Source organism: Spinacia oleracea, chromosome 3 (genome assembly GCF_020520425.1).
Source record: "Spinacia oleracea cultivar Varoflay chromosome 3, BTI_SOV_V1, whole genome shotgun sequence".
Lineage (NCBI taxonomy): Eukaryota > Viridiplantae > Streptophyta > Magnoliopsida > Caryophyllales > Amaranthaceae > Spinacia > Spinacia oleracea.
In genome coordinates this window covers 135,529,862-135,545,132 of record NC_079489.1, presented here as the reverse complement: position 1 = coordinate 135,545,132, position 15,271 = coordinate 135,529,862, and the positions used below count along the sequence as shown (strand labels likewise).

At 38.3% G+C, this 15,271-nt stretch overlaps 1 protein-coding gene across 1 annotated transcript; it reads left to right on the top strand.

Moving 5' to 3' along the window:
- Positions 1–1,426: 1,426 nt before the first annotated feature.
- LOC130470100 (uncharacterized) lies at positions 1,427–1,879 on the top strand. Its single transcript, XM_056839685.1, has one exon. It carries the CDS (start codon positions 1,427–1,429, stop codon positions 1,877–1,879), a length of 453 nt encoding a protein of 150 aa, XP_056695663.1.
- Positions 1,880–15,271: the final 13,392 nt, after the last annotated feature.

The window sequence follows — 15,271 nt, the reverse complement described above, 5'->3', positions numbered from 1 at the left end:
CAATTAATCTGAATCTTGGTATTAGACTTAATGCACCTTGGTGTAGGACATATTTCCTTCATTAAACATGGCTGGAAGGTGTACCCTAATTAAGTCCGTTTTGAAAACTTATCCTTTGTACTCTATGCAAACTTCTCTTCTTCTTGTAAAAGTGATTAATTTAATAGAAAAAAAATCTAGGAAGTTCCTTTGGAATAAGGTAGATAGAAGTAGATATATTGCCAGAACCTCTTGGGATAACATCACTAAACCTACGTGATTAGGGGGACTTGGTATTAGAAGATTAAGGGACTGGAATGTAGCTTTTATGGCTAAATTAGGGTGGAAGATTTTAAAAGATCAAGATAAGTTATGGGTTAAAATTTTCAAAGAAAAATACTTAAAGCGAACTAATTTTCTAGACTGTAATTTAGGAACTCATCAATCTCCCATGTGGCGAGATATTCTAAAAGGTAGATCCTTATTATATAGGAGTTTTATTGTGGGTATAGAAAACGGGGAATCAACTTCGCTTTAGTATCATCATTGGGTGGGCCCGGAGCCTCTCTATAAATTGACCACTAAAGAAGTCCCAGAAAGAATTAGTCACTGGTTTGTTAAGGACATTATTAAAGACGGTTCCTGGAATATTGAAAAAGTAAAGGAATATCTCCCAGCACATATTTTTAATCTAATTCAAAGTACTCCACTCTCTAAAAATAGAAGAACCCAAGATTATATTAGATGGACTTATAGCAAAGATGGAAATTTCACTATCAAATCTGCTTATGCCCTTTCCTTTAATTCCATTAACTCGGATCACTCCTAATCCTCTAGTTTCAACTAGAAATCTTTATGGCAAATAAAGTCACCATTCAAGTACAAAATGTTAATATGGAATTGCTGCAATGAGATCCTCCTTGTGGCGCAGAAGCTTTCCAATATTCTGGATTTTATTTCTCCAGTTTGTGTTAGATGTTACCACACTACAGAAAGTCATTTGCATCTCTTTAGGGACTGCTGGGAATCATCAATTTTATGGAACTACATCTTTGAAAGATTAAATTTTTCCTCCACTGTAAATTTGCAAATGTTTTTTAACTCAGATTAGAGGCAATGGTTATCTTATAACTTGAACCAAAATCACAATTGGAAAACTTTGTTTAGCGCAGCAATTTGGCATATCTGGATTGCTAGAAATAAAGCAGTTTTTGATTTTAATATCTAAACCATTCTCAATTTATAATGCTTTGTTCATGGACCATGCCTGCATTTCTCACATTCTTCAGGGAAAAGGAAAAGATGTTGTTAAAGGACCAAAACCCACTTGGTATCCGCCTGCTTTTGATTATTTGAAACTAAATATGGATGGCAGTTGGAAGGATCAAAATGAGGCAGGTGGGAGGGGGGAGGGGGGGTGTTCAGGGGAGTATCTGGGAATTGGTATATGGGATTCTCAAGCAAATATGATGCAGCAACTCCCTTGGTTGCGGAGCTCTATGCAATTCGAGAAGGTCTCACTATGGCCGTGGATTATGATATCCAGAATATAGAGCTGGAGACAGATGCAGAAATTTTGGTGAAGCTACTCAAGAATCTCGATGATACTTACCACCATGACCTATCACCGGTTCTCAATGATGTTGCCTGTCTTATGAGCAGATTCAGGTCTATAGAGTTTTGCCACATTCCACGCAATACAAATAAGGTGGCTCACTGCTTTGCACAGTATGCTTTCTGTATGGAAGTTGGACACAAAATGTTCCTAAACCCACCTCCTTTTGCTCGAGTTGCGTATGAAGGTAACCTTGAAGGGTTGAAGACACTACCGGATTTAAATAAACTGGAGTTATATCTAGCTATCAAAGAAGAAGCTTACAGGCGCACAAGGGGTTATTGATTTGGAGACAGCCACAACTTCAGGAACCTCTTCTCACACAGTCACTACGCAGATCCTATTTGGCACAATACCTACAATTGTAACAACCAACGTTATAATCTTGAAAAAGACGGACATAGAGATTATGGGGAAGGGTGTAGTGAATGAGCAACATCAGCAGATGGAATAAGAAGAAAGGACAGTTGGCCATCCTCAAGCTTGAAGGTTTACAAAATGGTTAATAGTATTATGGCTTAGGATTTTTTTGGGTAATATTTTGGTATATTATAACTGCTACTACTTAGTTCTTTTGAGGGTTGAGCATAGTGCTATAAAGTCCCTAGGGGAATGCCCTTTTGTATCCAACTTGTTCATAATTATGTAATATAATCTCTTTATTTGCGTTAAAAAAACATTGACTAATATTTAGGCATGATATTGTTGGCTAGTGGCCACACAAAAATCATTCACCATTTGTCCATTGTTGACCACTTGTTTACTTTTTATCACCAATCATTTAATGTAATTTTGCCTAAGTTAAGCTCCTGCAGCATGCGGCAACGACGTACTACTCATGAGTCATGCGTCTTGAATCTTGACTCATCAATTCATTATTTTTGAACTATATAGCAGTATACCTGATGTGCTTGTAATAACACATTTTTAGGAGTCATTTAGGATCTTGCACACATATTAGTTTAGATTAGTTGTGTATAGACGTATTTAGAGTTATTTATAGTAATCTATTGCCTTTTTTTGCTTGTTTTCTACAGAGAGCTCTTCTCTCCCTATTTTAAGGCCAAGCTAAAGCGGCGTACGGAGTATGGATGTCCCGCTAATTCAAAAGAGAAATTGACTACACCAATGGGGTTCGCGGCATCCTTGTCATCTCACCTCATCATTATCATTGAAGGCTCCCACGAAGAGAAGGAGACATATGAGTGGAAAGCTTCCACCAAGTCGAGTTTATGCACTTGAAGTAGCACGATGTTTATACAACGGGAGAAGTGAAGAAGGAAAGCGAGGGGTATCATCCAGACATAGGTGATGCAGCCCTAACATTGCATTGGGAAGGAAGAACGCCATGGGAAGCAGCCAAGCATGAGTCGTGCACGTTTCGACCTAGGTTGTGCATATTCTGGTGCACGACCCTGACATGGGTCGTGCACAATTGGCACGGGTCATGCAGCAGCTGCTACCCAAACCCAACGCGAGGCCGTGCACAAATGGCATGAGTCATGCATAGCTGAAGAGCCTCGTGCAAGTTCTGAAGATAACCCAACTTTGTGGCCACATGTTCCCCCTAGTATTAATAGAAGGCTACCCCTTAAGTGTAAGGTGTGTAGTGTTTCTTTAGGTTTATTCAGTAATTTAGTTATCTCTCTTAGTGACACAATCTCACCAACCTTTATTGTTATCTAGTGTAGACTTATTGCTTAATTGTCTTTAGATTTTTGAATTCTTGGAGCAAGATCTCCATTTTCAATTTTAGTAAATGTTTTAGCTTTCACGCTTCATTTCTTTACAGCCTTTACGTCCTTAGATTAGTTTCAATTTCTGAGTTTTTAGTGCATAATTTGTAGTTGAAGTTCTTTACCCAAAGTGGTAGGTTCTTGGTGTTCATATTCAATTTCATACTTTAGGTTGAGTTTCTTTACACAAAATAGTAAGTCATATTTTCATGTGTAGTTTACTTAGATCTACTGGGTTTTAGTGTTGCTATGTGTGAGTAGTTCACTAAGGGCTAGGGATTGGGTGACCCCTAGTAGAATTATGGTATGGTTGGTGTTTCTCTCTACTTGTGTATGTAAACTTGGTGTTGGTTTGGCTTTGCTAGTTGTTGTGGGATTATGTACTTGCTTGAGATGGGTGTATGATAATGTTAGGTGTCTTAGGTTGACCCTTGCTTGCTAGATACCTTAGGTTGATCGTAGCTTGCATGATAGACGCCTTATGATTGTGCCTTGCTTGTTTGTTGCCTTGTTCCAAACCCCAAGAAAAAGAGCGATTCATGTGCTAAAGTTGTTCTCCTAGATAGGCATTGAGCACGGAGTCGTTGACATCGAAAACGTTCCCTATGACATGGGAAATCTTCTACCATTCGTGTCGACCATAGGAGCTAGCGTGACTATAGTGTGCGTAGAGCCTCATTTCTATTTACCTAATTGTCAACATGACCATCGGGAACCTAGGTAGGAAATCGGTAACACAAAGCTAGACTCTTGAACCATCGGGTGGGAATGGTTTGTAGTAGTGTACAATGCTCCCTCGACTAACTGTAATTCTCCAAATGACCATGCTTAAGTAGAGTAGAGAGACCTTGACTTGTCATAGCTATATTAGGTGGAATCCCTCTTCCCTATTCCTATCTCTCTATATTGATTTTCCCTGTTTGTACAATTAGTGACAAGTTGTGAAAACAACTCAACATTGATTGTTGTGTTCAAGTCAAGTGTCTAGTGAATGGCATGTCTCGTGCTAGTGTAGAAAATGCTTGATCCTCGAGAATTCGACCCCTTACTTACCCTTTTGCTACTATACATTGTGTAGTGTCATAAGATTGAGTCAAGTGGAGAAAAAAATGTATTACTTGTGTGCCACTCTCAAGAGTAACGACTAGTGGGAGTGCATCAATACCACATTAATTATTTAAATGCATGCATATAGTTAAGGCAAACTGAAAATCAATAACCGTGATTTGTGAATAGTGCAAATAACATGTATTTTTTTGTAGTTAAACCGGCAAGAAAATCAGAAAAATGGTGGAATTAAAAAAATTCAAAAAGTGAACTAATTGAATAAAATTGAGATCAAATAAATAACATTTGAGCTTAAATAAATAAAATTGAGTTCATATGAACATCTTGAAAGCCTATTCATTTATGATTATGCCATGTAATATATTTTTACTGCTCATTATTGACAGTTATTGATTTGGAATCACCCTCAAATTAACATCTTATCAGGGGTCGTAAGAAATATAACTATGAGACCGTCTTACACATAAGACCGTTGATGTCATCATTATAAAACATAACTTTACAATGATAAAGTTTAACTATATGATTAGAAAGTATAACTATTTGATTGATTATATTTATTGAGTATAACTATTTGGTCACAACGTTTAACTATTTAACTAGTGTGTGGCCCGGGCGTTGCTCCGGTTTTTACTTTTAGTCGGGTTTACGTTTTCGAAAAATGTGCCCAATTTTAAAATATTGTAATTTACATTTATATGTGAAAATATGACACACATTGTATCTAGTTGAGATGGTAGGAAGTGAAACTTTTAATCCATGAGGTTTGATGTTCGATCTTTGCTACATGCTTTTTTGGTTGTCAATAACATATCATGATGCTTATTAGTGGTGACATGGCGTAATAGGGAGGGAGTCTACGTGATACATATACGTTTTCACAAACGCCTTTTAATATATTAGTATAGATTATAAAATATAACTATTTGAAGTATAAAACCATCACGTATAAGCTTTTGTAATATACTCAGTACTTGCACTCTCAAGTGAGTATTAATTATTTGAGTATGTACCACGAACTCCGTAGGTGTTTCATTATCTATATGTTATATTAAGGCTCCGTTCTATTCGACTTTTTTTAATTGAATTTATCTGAATTTATTTGAACTTAACTGAACTTATCTAAACTTATTTTATCTGAAAAAAAAAACTTATTTTGTCCGAAATAAACATATTTGTGTGTGAAAATGTGTGAAAATAACTTATTTTTTCTGAACTTATATTATCTGAAATTATACGAACTTATTTTGTCTGAAATAAGTCAAAATAATTCAAACAGAACAAAGCCTAAAACAAAATCCACTTAGTCATATTTTCCTTCTAAATACATTAATTAAATGATTACATTGGGATTACAAACATGCTACTTATTGAATACTCCGTAATAATCTATACTAATATATTAAAAGGCGTTGCGAATAAAGTTTATGTGTCACGTAGAACTCTCTTAGTTACCCCATGCCATCCATTCAACAAGGTTATGTTATGATATTGACAACCAAAAACCAATACAATAAGGTTCGAACACAAGACCTCAAGTTTGGAAAATAACTCTCAAAACCATCTTAACCAACCACTAATTGTTATTTATCCATGCACATTAATTATAAAGACATGTTAACATAAAGTTTAAAACAACTAAAACTGTATGTTACCTTTTATTTCTTATGGACTATATTGAAATAAAAATAACATTAAAACATTAGGAAAACCATGAACTATATAAACATAATATCATAATTCTCATAAGCATAACAATATATTCCTTGCATATCTAATTTGATGTTTATTAATTTGCATCACTTAGTTCTATTAGAAAATAAATTAAACAAATTGTAAATGATCTAATTAAAAAATTACTTGGCATGATAAATATCGTAGTGTACATGTGTAGTTGATGAACTTATTAAATCTTTTCACTTTTATGGAATACATGTATTTTGGTCAAATATATATTTGGCTGAAGAAGAATATCGAATATTAATTATTCAAAGTAGCAACCGCGGCATCGCCCGAGTCACACACTAGTTATTTTTAAAAATGTGATTTCCAGTGAAAAACTTAATTTATTTGATTGTCTTGGAAATTACTTTAATAGGTACCCTTATTTTAGTTTTAAAATATCGAGCATGGCTTGGGATTACTAGTGACCTTTTATACAGAATCAAATATATATACTTCCTCTGTTCCGGAAATATCGCACCATTTATTTTTTACACTATTCACACTATGACTTTGGCCATTTTCTGTGATTCGTACGTAAGGAAATTTTTGTCATGTGGGGTCATGTTAGGTTCGTATCGATATATATTTTCTAAATATTAATTTTTTACAATTTTTACTTACACATGATTTGAGATATTAAGAGTCAAATTAATGGTTAGAGGAGTAAAATTCAACTATGGTGCGATATTTCCGGAACAAAGGAAGTATATTTCATGTAAGGAGTACATTCCATATTAGGGATGACAAATTGACATTAGATCAGATTCAGGTGAAGTGAAATTTCACCCGAATCAATTTGTTTATCAACTCTATTTTTTTTTCTTAATAGGTAAGAAGGAGATACCATACTAAACCAACACCTATCATAGGTTAACCAGTCCAGCTACGCAAGTCTTCGTTTGAGTCACTCCCACGCAATTGATGGAGCTCGACCCTGTGACCTCCAAGTGACAAAATGGGTTCTCCACCAACTCATGTTGGTTATATATCAACTCTAATACATATGGTTTGAAAAATTTACTTTTAACAATAAAAATTTACTTTAATATAAAAAAACAACAAATGGTTTGTGTAGACACCTACTTTTGTCCTCATTCTCGAAAGGGAAGGTTCGATGATGAGAACATAAAATCTCCACTTGGCAACGCATCTCCTATAAAATAACGAATCTCGATCACCCTTTTCATTTCACCCGAAACCTGCTATTTATAGAAACCTGCTAAAAATAGTAACTGCCGTAACAGGTAGTTGTTAAAAGTGGCAAGTCATAAAAGATAGAAACCTGTCAGAATTAGGTGTTGCACTCCAACATAAATCCTAAAAGAGATAGAATTTGCAAGAGGAATCATATTCCTAGTATAAATCGAAAATAAGAGTTACGTATTAATCCTAACGAACCTAGAGTTCGTAACGGGCCCAGACGCATTCCGTCATAAAATTAATACGCACTAAAAGACTCGGTTAAGTCTCAAACACTCCGTATTCCACGAGTCCAAATCTGACAAGGAAATACGGCCCAGACCCTATTTTCAACGCCTGGCTCTGGGCGCCGAAATCTTCGGCGCCCAGCCCTGGGCGCTGAAATTACCTGGGTACGTGTTCTCTCCTAATTCTTCTTGGATTAGTACTCTAAAATTCTATCTTTCCACGAACTCTTTCCTATAAATACAGCCCCAAATTCGACGTGAAAAAAGACACAAAAACACACAATTCATATTCTGAGTATTGACTCCAACCCCTAAGCCTAAGCCTCACAATGCGAAATTGATCCCGCGTTCTGTCGCAATCGATCCAAAAATCGAACAAAACGTATCCTGTCCCTTGTAGCTGAAGAATTAAGCCCGGAAACTTGAGATTTGTTAAATAAAAGGAGAAATAGCAAAGCCAAAGTGGTTAGTTTTCTGAGAACCATGACGCACCTCTCAAGGGTGCGTCGTAATGTGTCCCTTTGCATGATTTAATCGCTTTCCTCGCCCTTTTATAAAACTGTTAAACTATTAAATCTGATTGTTCTATCACTCCTAATAAAGATAATATCTTGGGAAATTGAACTATCATGCTAGGTCCCTTAAATCAATCTAAACAAGATAATCACGATCGATCTAGTATTATGTGTTGCATATCGTTAAAATCAATTCAGATTAGTTTAATAGTTAACGCATGTCCCTTCAATTATTTATGCTGAGCTAGTAAGGATATCCTGCCTCTGGAGTTATTGAAGAGCGAGTACTCCTCTCGGTAGTTACAGTCCCCCGAACCCTCAACCTCTTCCTTGCGGGTGTACGTTGAGGGATCCCCACACCAGGGATCACAAGGGAACCTATGGCCGTCGTGGTCAAACATAATTGCACTCCCTTTACGTCACGATAACCGGGTTTTGTCTGTTTTTCTCATTGTCGTTAAAAACTGAATGACGACTCCTATATTACTAGTTAATTGGGTGTAAACTCACAGGAAATCCAATTACACTTGATTTGACAAAAAGAAACGTCACGCCCACGAGGGACGAGGTCACGCATTAGCCTCGTGCTTTTTCGACCCCCTCACAGTGGCGACTCCACTGGAGATAGTGAAGGAAATACTCGTGCTCGTAGGAAATCAAAATAGTCGAAGGGTGAAACGATCCTACCCCGCGTTTATTTCCCCATCAAGTTGGGACGACCTGAAAATCAGCATATTAATGTGAACGGACAGAACCGCATGACGAATCTTGGCTCCCTTGGGATGTTTCATCTCGGGAGTTGGGACTAAGGATAGCCATCGCCAACCGGGGGGTGCATACGCTTCGAATGTTGTCCACTCGGCACTTTCTCTAGTAATACACCCGCCCCAAACTCAATCGCTCGCCCACTAGGTCCCTCTCATTGGTGCATGCCCCCTTGGCTTACATTGTGATTGGCCTCCTGGGCGAAATTCGTCTGTTGAAGGCACTACCTCGACCGGGGCATGTGTTGGATCTGCGATAGAAGCGGTACCAAGCCGGCGCAAATACTACCCATAGAAGCCTATCATAAACTACATGACATATTATTATTCTGCCTCATGATGTAATGTTAGTTATGTGTAGCGAATTATGTGATTGTGTGTGACAAATAATGCTAGAAAACCAACGACCTTAAAAATTTCCCAAACATTCATAAACCAATTGGCCAAAGAGTTATACCAAAATACGTGTTCCGCAAACCCGAACGATCGCCACAAAAATAAGCGACGCTCGGGACGGCCTGTAACGGATCCCACAACGCTGCACAACGCGTAAAGGACGTTATTAGGCAAGCACGCAAAATTAAGTCGCATCAACATAAAAATATACGCGAACAGAATACGAGTACCAGTTAGGGACGCATTTTTAGCGCCCCGGGCTGGGCGCCAATCATTTTCACCCCCCTTGCTAGGCGCTGAAGTTGCTGCCTGGCCTTTTGGTCAGGCACAGCAGCCTCGGTGCCCGCGCATAAAATATACGTAGCAATAAAAAAATTCGTAACAATTTTGCTACGAGGACGTATGAAATAGGCACTAAAACGACTAATAAAAATAAACAACTCCTTGTGTCGTCATTAGGCTTCCTATGACGACAATGTTCGGCACCAAAACCGAGCATGCTAATTAAAATAACTTTGAATGTCACATGGGAAAAGTATTCAAAAAATGATGTTCGAATAAAATTTTCAAGGAAAAAATAATGTTCAAATAAAAAATAAATAAATCCGAGTCTAGACTAGACTATGCCAAAGTACAATCCAAATCCTAAGTCTTAGTTGTCTTATCCATAGAATCGGTCCTAATGCTTGGTGTCGTTCTGCAAGTTAAAAGGTTAAGCCATATTGAGTCTCCCTTCCTAACATTCAAATCAATAAGCACCCATATGTAATTGTCATCCCTTGCTAAGAATCTACGGCCTCAATACTCTCTCTCACCAATAAAAAGAATATATTATGTAATTCAAGTATTTGCAAAATGGAAACAGTCATATTCTGAAAATCATTCCTCCATAGTCACACAACCCCCAAAGTGAACCTAAGGTGTCAATACCATTGGCAAATAAGTAAATAAATAAATAAATTATTAATGGCCTCAAGGCTTATGATCACATTGGGTCACGACTATCATAATTCTCTCAAGCCACTCGCTCCTTGAAGTACTCTTAAGTACTGACTAAAAGATTTTCCATGAATGCAACATGACGAACCATGAAAATACCCAAATCGGCATGCCATAAGGCTACCATTGGGGTAAAGCAATACACACTAAGAGGGAAGCCTCACTAATGATTCTAGTCTTTCAAAAATGAAAATTCGATCTCCCCAACTAACTACCTTGCCAACATTAAGTAAAATGGCGCATGACAAATGAACACCCAAGGGTTAAAATCTAAAGTGTCAACCAACGAAAGGTATGGTCCAATTAGCCTAAGTCTGAAAGTTGCTTGGTCAAGTATTATAGGCTTACGCCACGTCATTATTTTGACTCTAGGCCACCTCCTTATATTCCTACACGGGTTATAATCAGAAAAATTAATGAAATTTCGAATCTAAATCACAACTTCCAATTAAATCCCGAAAACTGGTATCTGAAAAGAAGCAAAATAATTATTTTCGATGTAATTCTTTCGTTAAATTTCAATAAAGTTAAAAACAACATTTTGAATCTACGCTATTTGCACATTTTAAGAAACGACTAAATACGCTTGCAAAGTAAAACAATTTAAAGGTCCACCCTAGGCCTACTAAAGTTAAAGGTCCACTATAGGTCTACCAAACGAGGCTCACTCAGTCTCGCCTCGTGACTCAAAGACCACAACCATCTACCTTTTAGCCCAAATAAAAAAAAATTGAAGGATTTATGTTGGGGAGAAATCCCAAGCAAAAAGAAAAAATAGAAAGAGAAAAGGGAGAGCGAAAAGAGCGAGCCATGAAGTACTTAGCCCGTACCTCCCAAAGTGCCAAATTTACCCAAGTAAACGAAGGGAAAGAATTGAGTTAACCCGTATCTCCCAAAGTGCGGAATTTACCCAAGCAGACGAAGGAAAAGAATTGAGTCAACCAATCCAAATCATGCCACAAAAACTACATAAAGTTCTACGATGTCTACCCTTTCCAGTCCTTATGTTCTTAGACGCCTCCGCTCTGGGGGCCCTGTTCAGCTCATTTAACCCATCCATGTTCTCATTGTCATAACCCAAGAAACCATTACCTCGGCCCTTGTTCTTGAACTTGTTATCAACTGCAAACCACGTAAGGCCATTGACACGTGCGTCATATCCATTATTTCCAAAACCTGCTCTTACATTACCATTAGCATAATGACCATATAACTTGTTTGAATACATCCTGTTGATATACCCTTGAGCCGTCCCCATGCTATTCATTGGCCTTGGTTGATGTAATCCTCGTGCTTGATTAATACCTATACAAATTATCCTATCTCATTCGACCCGTCTTTCAAGCCGTCTTGAGTCACGAATAAAAAAAAAACAAATGAAGAGTACGTTCTACGCTTAACGTAAAAAAAAAATTAATAAAAAAAATAAATAAATAATAAAAAAACTTTGCAAAGCGCAAAAAAGAAAAAGAAAAGAAGCATTTAAAAAAGGAAAAGAAGCATTTAGCGCGCAAAAAAAAAAAGATTCGCAAATATTTGGCACGAAACGAAAAGGAGCAGCGCAAAAAGACAGCCCAGAACACGCTTTCAACGCCCAGACCTGGGCGCCGAAAATAATAGCGCCCAGCCCTGGGCGCTGTTCTTGCTTGTCAACTCCTAATTCCTAAAAGTGTTCGTATATTTTCCTATATACATGTGAAAGAATAACGAACACTTGGGGGGTAGAAGATCATATAAAATACGCAAAATACGCGCGCCCCAAAATTTTCGTACACTTATTTCAAACATTACGGTTCCACTCGAACGTACTTGTTTAAAATCGGCATTCTAAGAAACTATTTTCTGGCTAAGAACTACGCAAGACCTGATTCCAAATTAAATCTATTTAAGGCGGATACGTAGGCAATCCATGATTCGGTCCAACCAATTTGCAAAGATGTTAGAGCCTATAGAATAACAAGAATAAAAAATAGAGTCCTTTATTGAAATTTAATTACTTGCAATCCAAGTCGAAAGAAAAATTTAAGTCAAAGGAAGAATCCAAGTCATCAAGATGCCAAAATTAATGAGCACACATCGAAAAATAATAAGGACATGTACCCTTGCCAAAAGGAGCACTCACACTCCTAGGCACTTAGCCAATACTCAAAAGATCGTTTTTCCTCAATTGAATGGGGGCTAGCGCAAGCGTCCATGACCTCTAAAGTACTCGACTTGACCCTCCATAAAGCAAACTAACTCACTTAAAGACCTTCTTTCACCACCAGACATAGTCGTTCGCTTAAAGACCTTCTTTCACCACTAGACGCAGTCATAATCGCCAACAAGTAGTAAAGGCAGTAAGCTTGAAATAAAGAGGATTGTTCTACGGCATCGCCCCATCGTTCCTTCGAACTTAGGGCACCCGTTCATGGTAATTCAAATGCTTGCTAATCCCCTTTGAAAAAAAAATCAGACATTGTCAATAGGACTTGGCACTTAACCAAGGCTCACCCGACTCAGACATATGACACGGGCATCTAAAATCGAAATCTGAAAGCATCATTAATGGGAAGACATAATAGCAACAGGGGGCTAAAAAAAATTGAAATGAAAGAGCTAGGGAAAGAACTAAGTATACCTTGACCTTTTGTGCAGACATACACCAAGTAAATCTAAGTCAATTTGAAAATGGTTTATATTCCCGCAATTCTGAAAAGATGGCCCTAAAAGCCTAAAACATGTGCCACACGGGCACAAGTAATACCTTGACGCCTGCACCCTGGCTTCCAGCAAATCCTTAGACAGCATTCCAAAAATCGTAACATTATTTTGATTCAGTCATGTAATCATGTACGAACCCTTCTATAAGTCAACTTACTTAGGACACCTCGGATTGTACACAGTAGGACTCGGACTTCAAATAATTTTCAAAGAATTCTTCGAACATAATAAAGTGTCGTTGGTTTAAGCTAAGTATGCGTTTATCTCGATATTGCAAGTGAGGCAAAGACATTTCTAAATATGATTACGGTTAAAGAAAGGCACCTAGATTTTGGCAAAGGCACACTTCAACATGTGACTACCTTGACCATGGCAATATCGCACAATACGACATTTACAAGAGAAGTAGCAAATCACTACTCGAACGTACCTCGCACTAAACGAGTCTGGTTCAAACTATTCATGATCCATGTCACCATGAATGCATAAAAACGTATGCCAAGCATTATAGCACCAAGCCAATCCCGTAGCTACAATTGGGGGCTTGAGAAAAACACTCTAAAATGCTCGAAATGACGATTTTATCGCACATTCTCGACGCTAATGCTATACACACGTCATAGGGGCACAATCCTAAGCTTTAGTCATGTAAAACGAACCTTAGAATGGCTACAACCCCTCCCAAATTGTAAGCACTACTTAGAATATATAAAGTCACCCCACTAACAAGGGTAACTGAAAATCGCGAGTCACCAAAACTCCGATCAAACTACTGCACATAACGCTAGCCCTACAAGCACCCGTTACACAGTCAAGGATAAAATCAAGGATAAAAAAAAACTGTCAAATTCTGCCCAGAAATCATTTTCAACGCCCAGAGCTGGGCGCCGATATCTTTAACGCCCCAGCCTGGGCGATAATTCTCTCGGCTTGCCAAATTTGCCCAGGTATAAAAACAAGAAAAAACATTCATGAATCCTCGCATCGAACGAAGTAATAAGCCGTGCACACCCACACAGAAGGTGCTACACTTGTTCGAGCACCTGAACGAGGCGTGATAAAGTACTCTAATGCAAAAAATAATAATGATATCCCAACACCTGGAGAAATGTTCTAATACATGCGGTTAGGCCACACAAGCCTACGTCGCACCATAAGTTCAACCATCCCACGGTACAAGTCTAAAAAAAAAAAGGCATATTGCACTAATGCGGGCACGACCAAGAGTATGAGGCAAAGACTACTTATCGCCCAAATTCAAAATGCAAGCCACACGACTTCTAAATTAAGGATTAAAGGTAGCAAAATATTACCTACCACGAAAGGGATAGCTCGCACCTACACGAGCGGAACCCCAAGGCATCTTTCTCGAAAGAACCTACAAAAATCGTACGCCAAAAGGAATCATCCCAACATGCATACTTGGGGGCTCCAAGCTACGAAACGACCATAGAAAAATAAAAAATCTCGAAGCAAATGTTTGAACGATCGAAAGGGCACGATGCTTGAGCCCACTTCATGAACGGGCCTGAACCCTATCAAGCCTCTAAGCAAATTATTCAAAATCAGTCATTGCTCAAAAAAATGATTCAAGCGAACTGATTAATGGACCGCACGCAATGGCCATCCTATGAACCCTCGTTCGCACACACATGTTGTTCTAAATATCGAACATTCACGAACGCGTTCAAAAGAAAAAATATATACAAGAGCGATCAAAATCTTACGCCTCAAGGTATGTTCCTCGGGGCATATAGACTCGCCCAACTATTGCAATAACTGCACGCCTTAAGAGTGACAGTCCCTTTAAATAATCGCCCAAAAAACACCGTAGTCCACCAATCGGCTACGGCTTTCCTCGAGAAATCATCACGATTCACCAATCAACGGTGATCTCAAATGAACGGTTCGTTCCAAAAATAGAATCTCTAAACGAAAAGAAAAAAAAAGGAAAACGAACGAACAAGAGGCCAACTGTGTCATCAAGAAACCTCGTCAGAAATCATTTTCAGCACCCAGAGCTGGGCGCCGAAATCTTTAACGCCCAGGCGTGGGCGCCGAAAATGATCCCAGACCCAAAATAGGCCCCTGACTTCTATAGGGCCCTGCTGTATCCGTTCGACTCGAAAATTGCCGATTTCTGAAAGTCGCACCTCACGGCTTTGTTAAGAGTAGCACACCACTACAAGGGTCGCTCGCACTTACGAGCACAATCCCAAACACGATCAAGGACATTACAGAATGCGTATCCCCAAGGAACCTCTTTGACAAGAAATGACCGTCAAGCACGAGTGCTTGGGGGCTCGAAAGAAAATATATATTTCAAAAGAGTGTATGCAAAGTT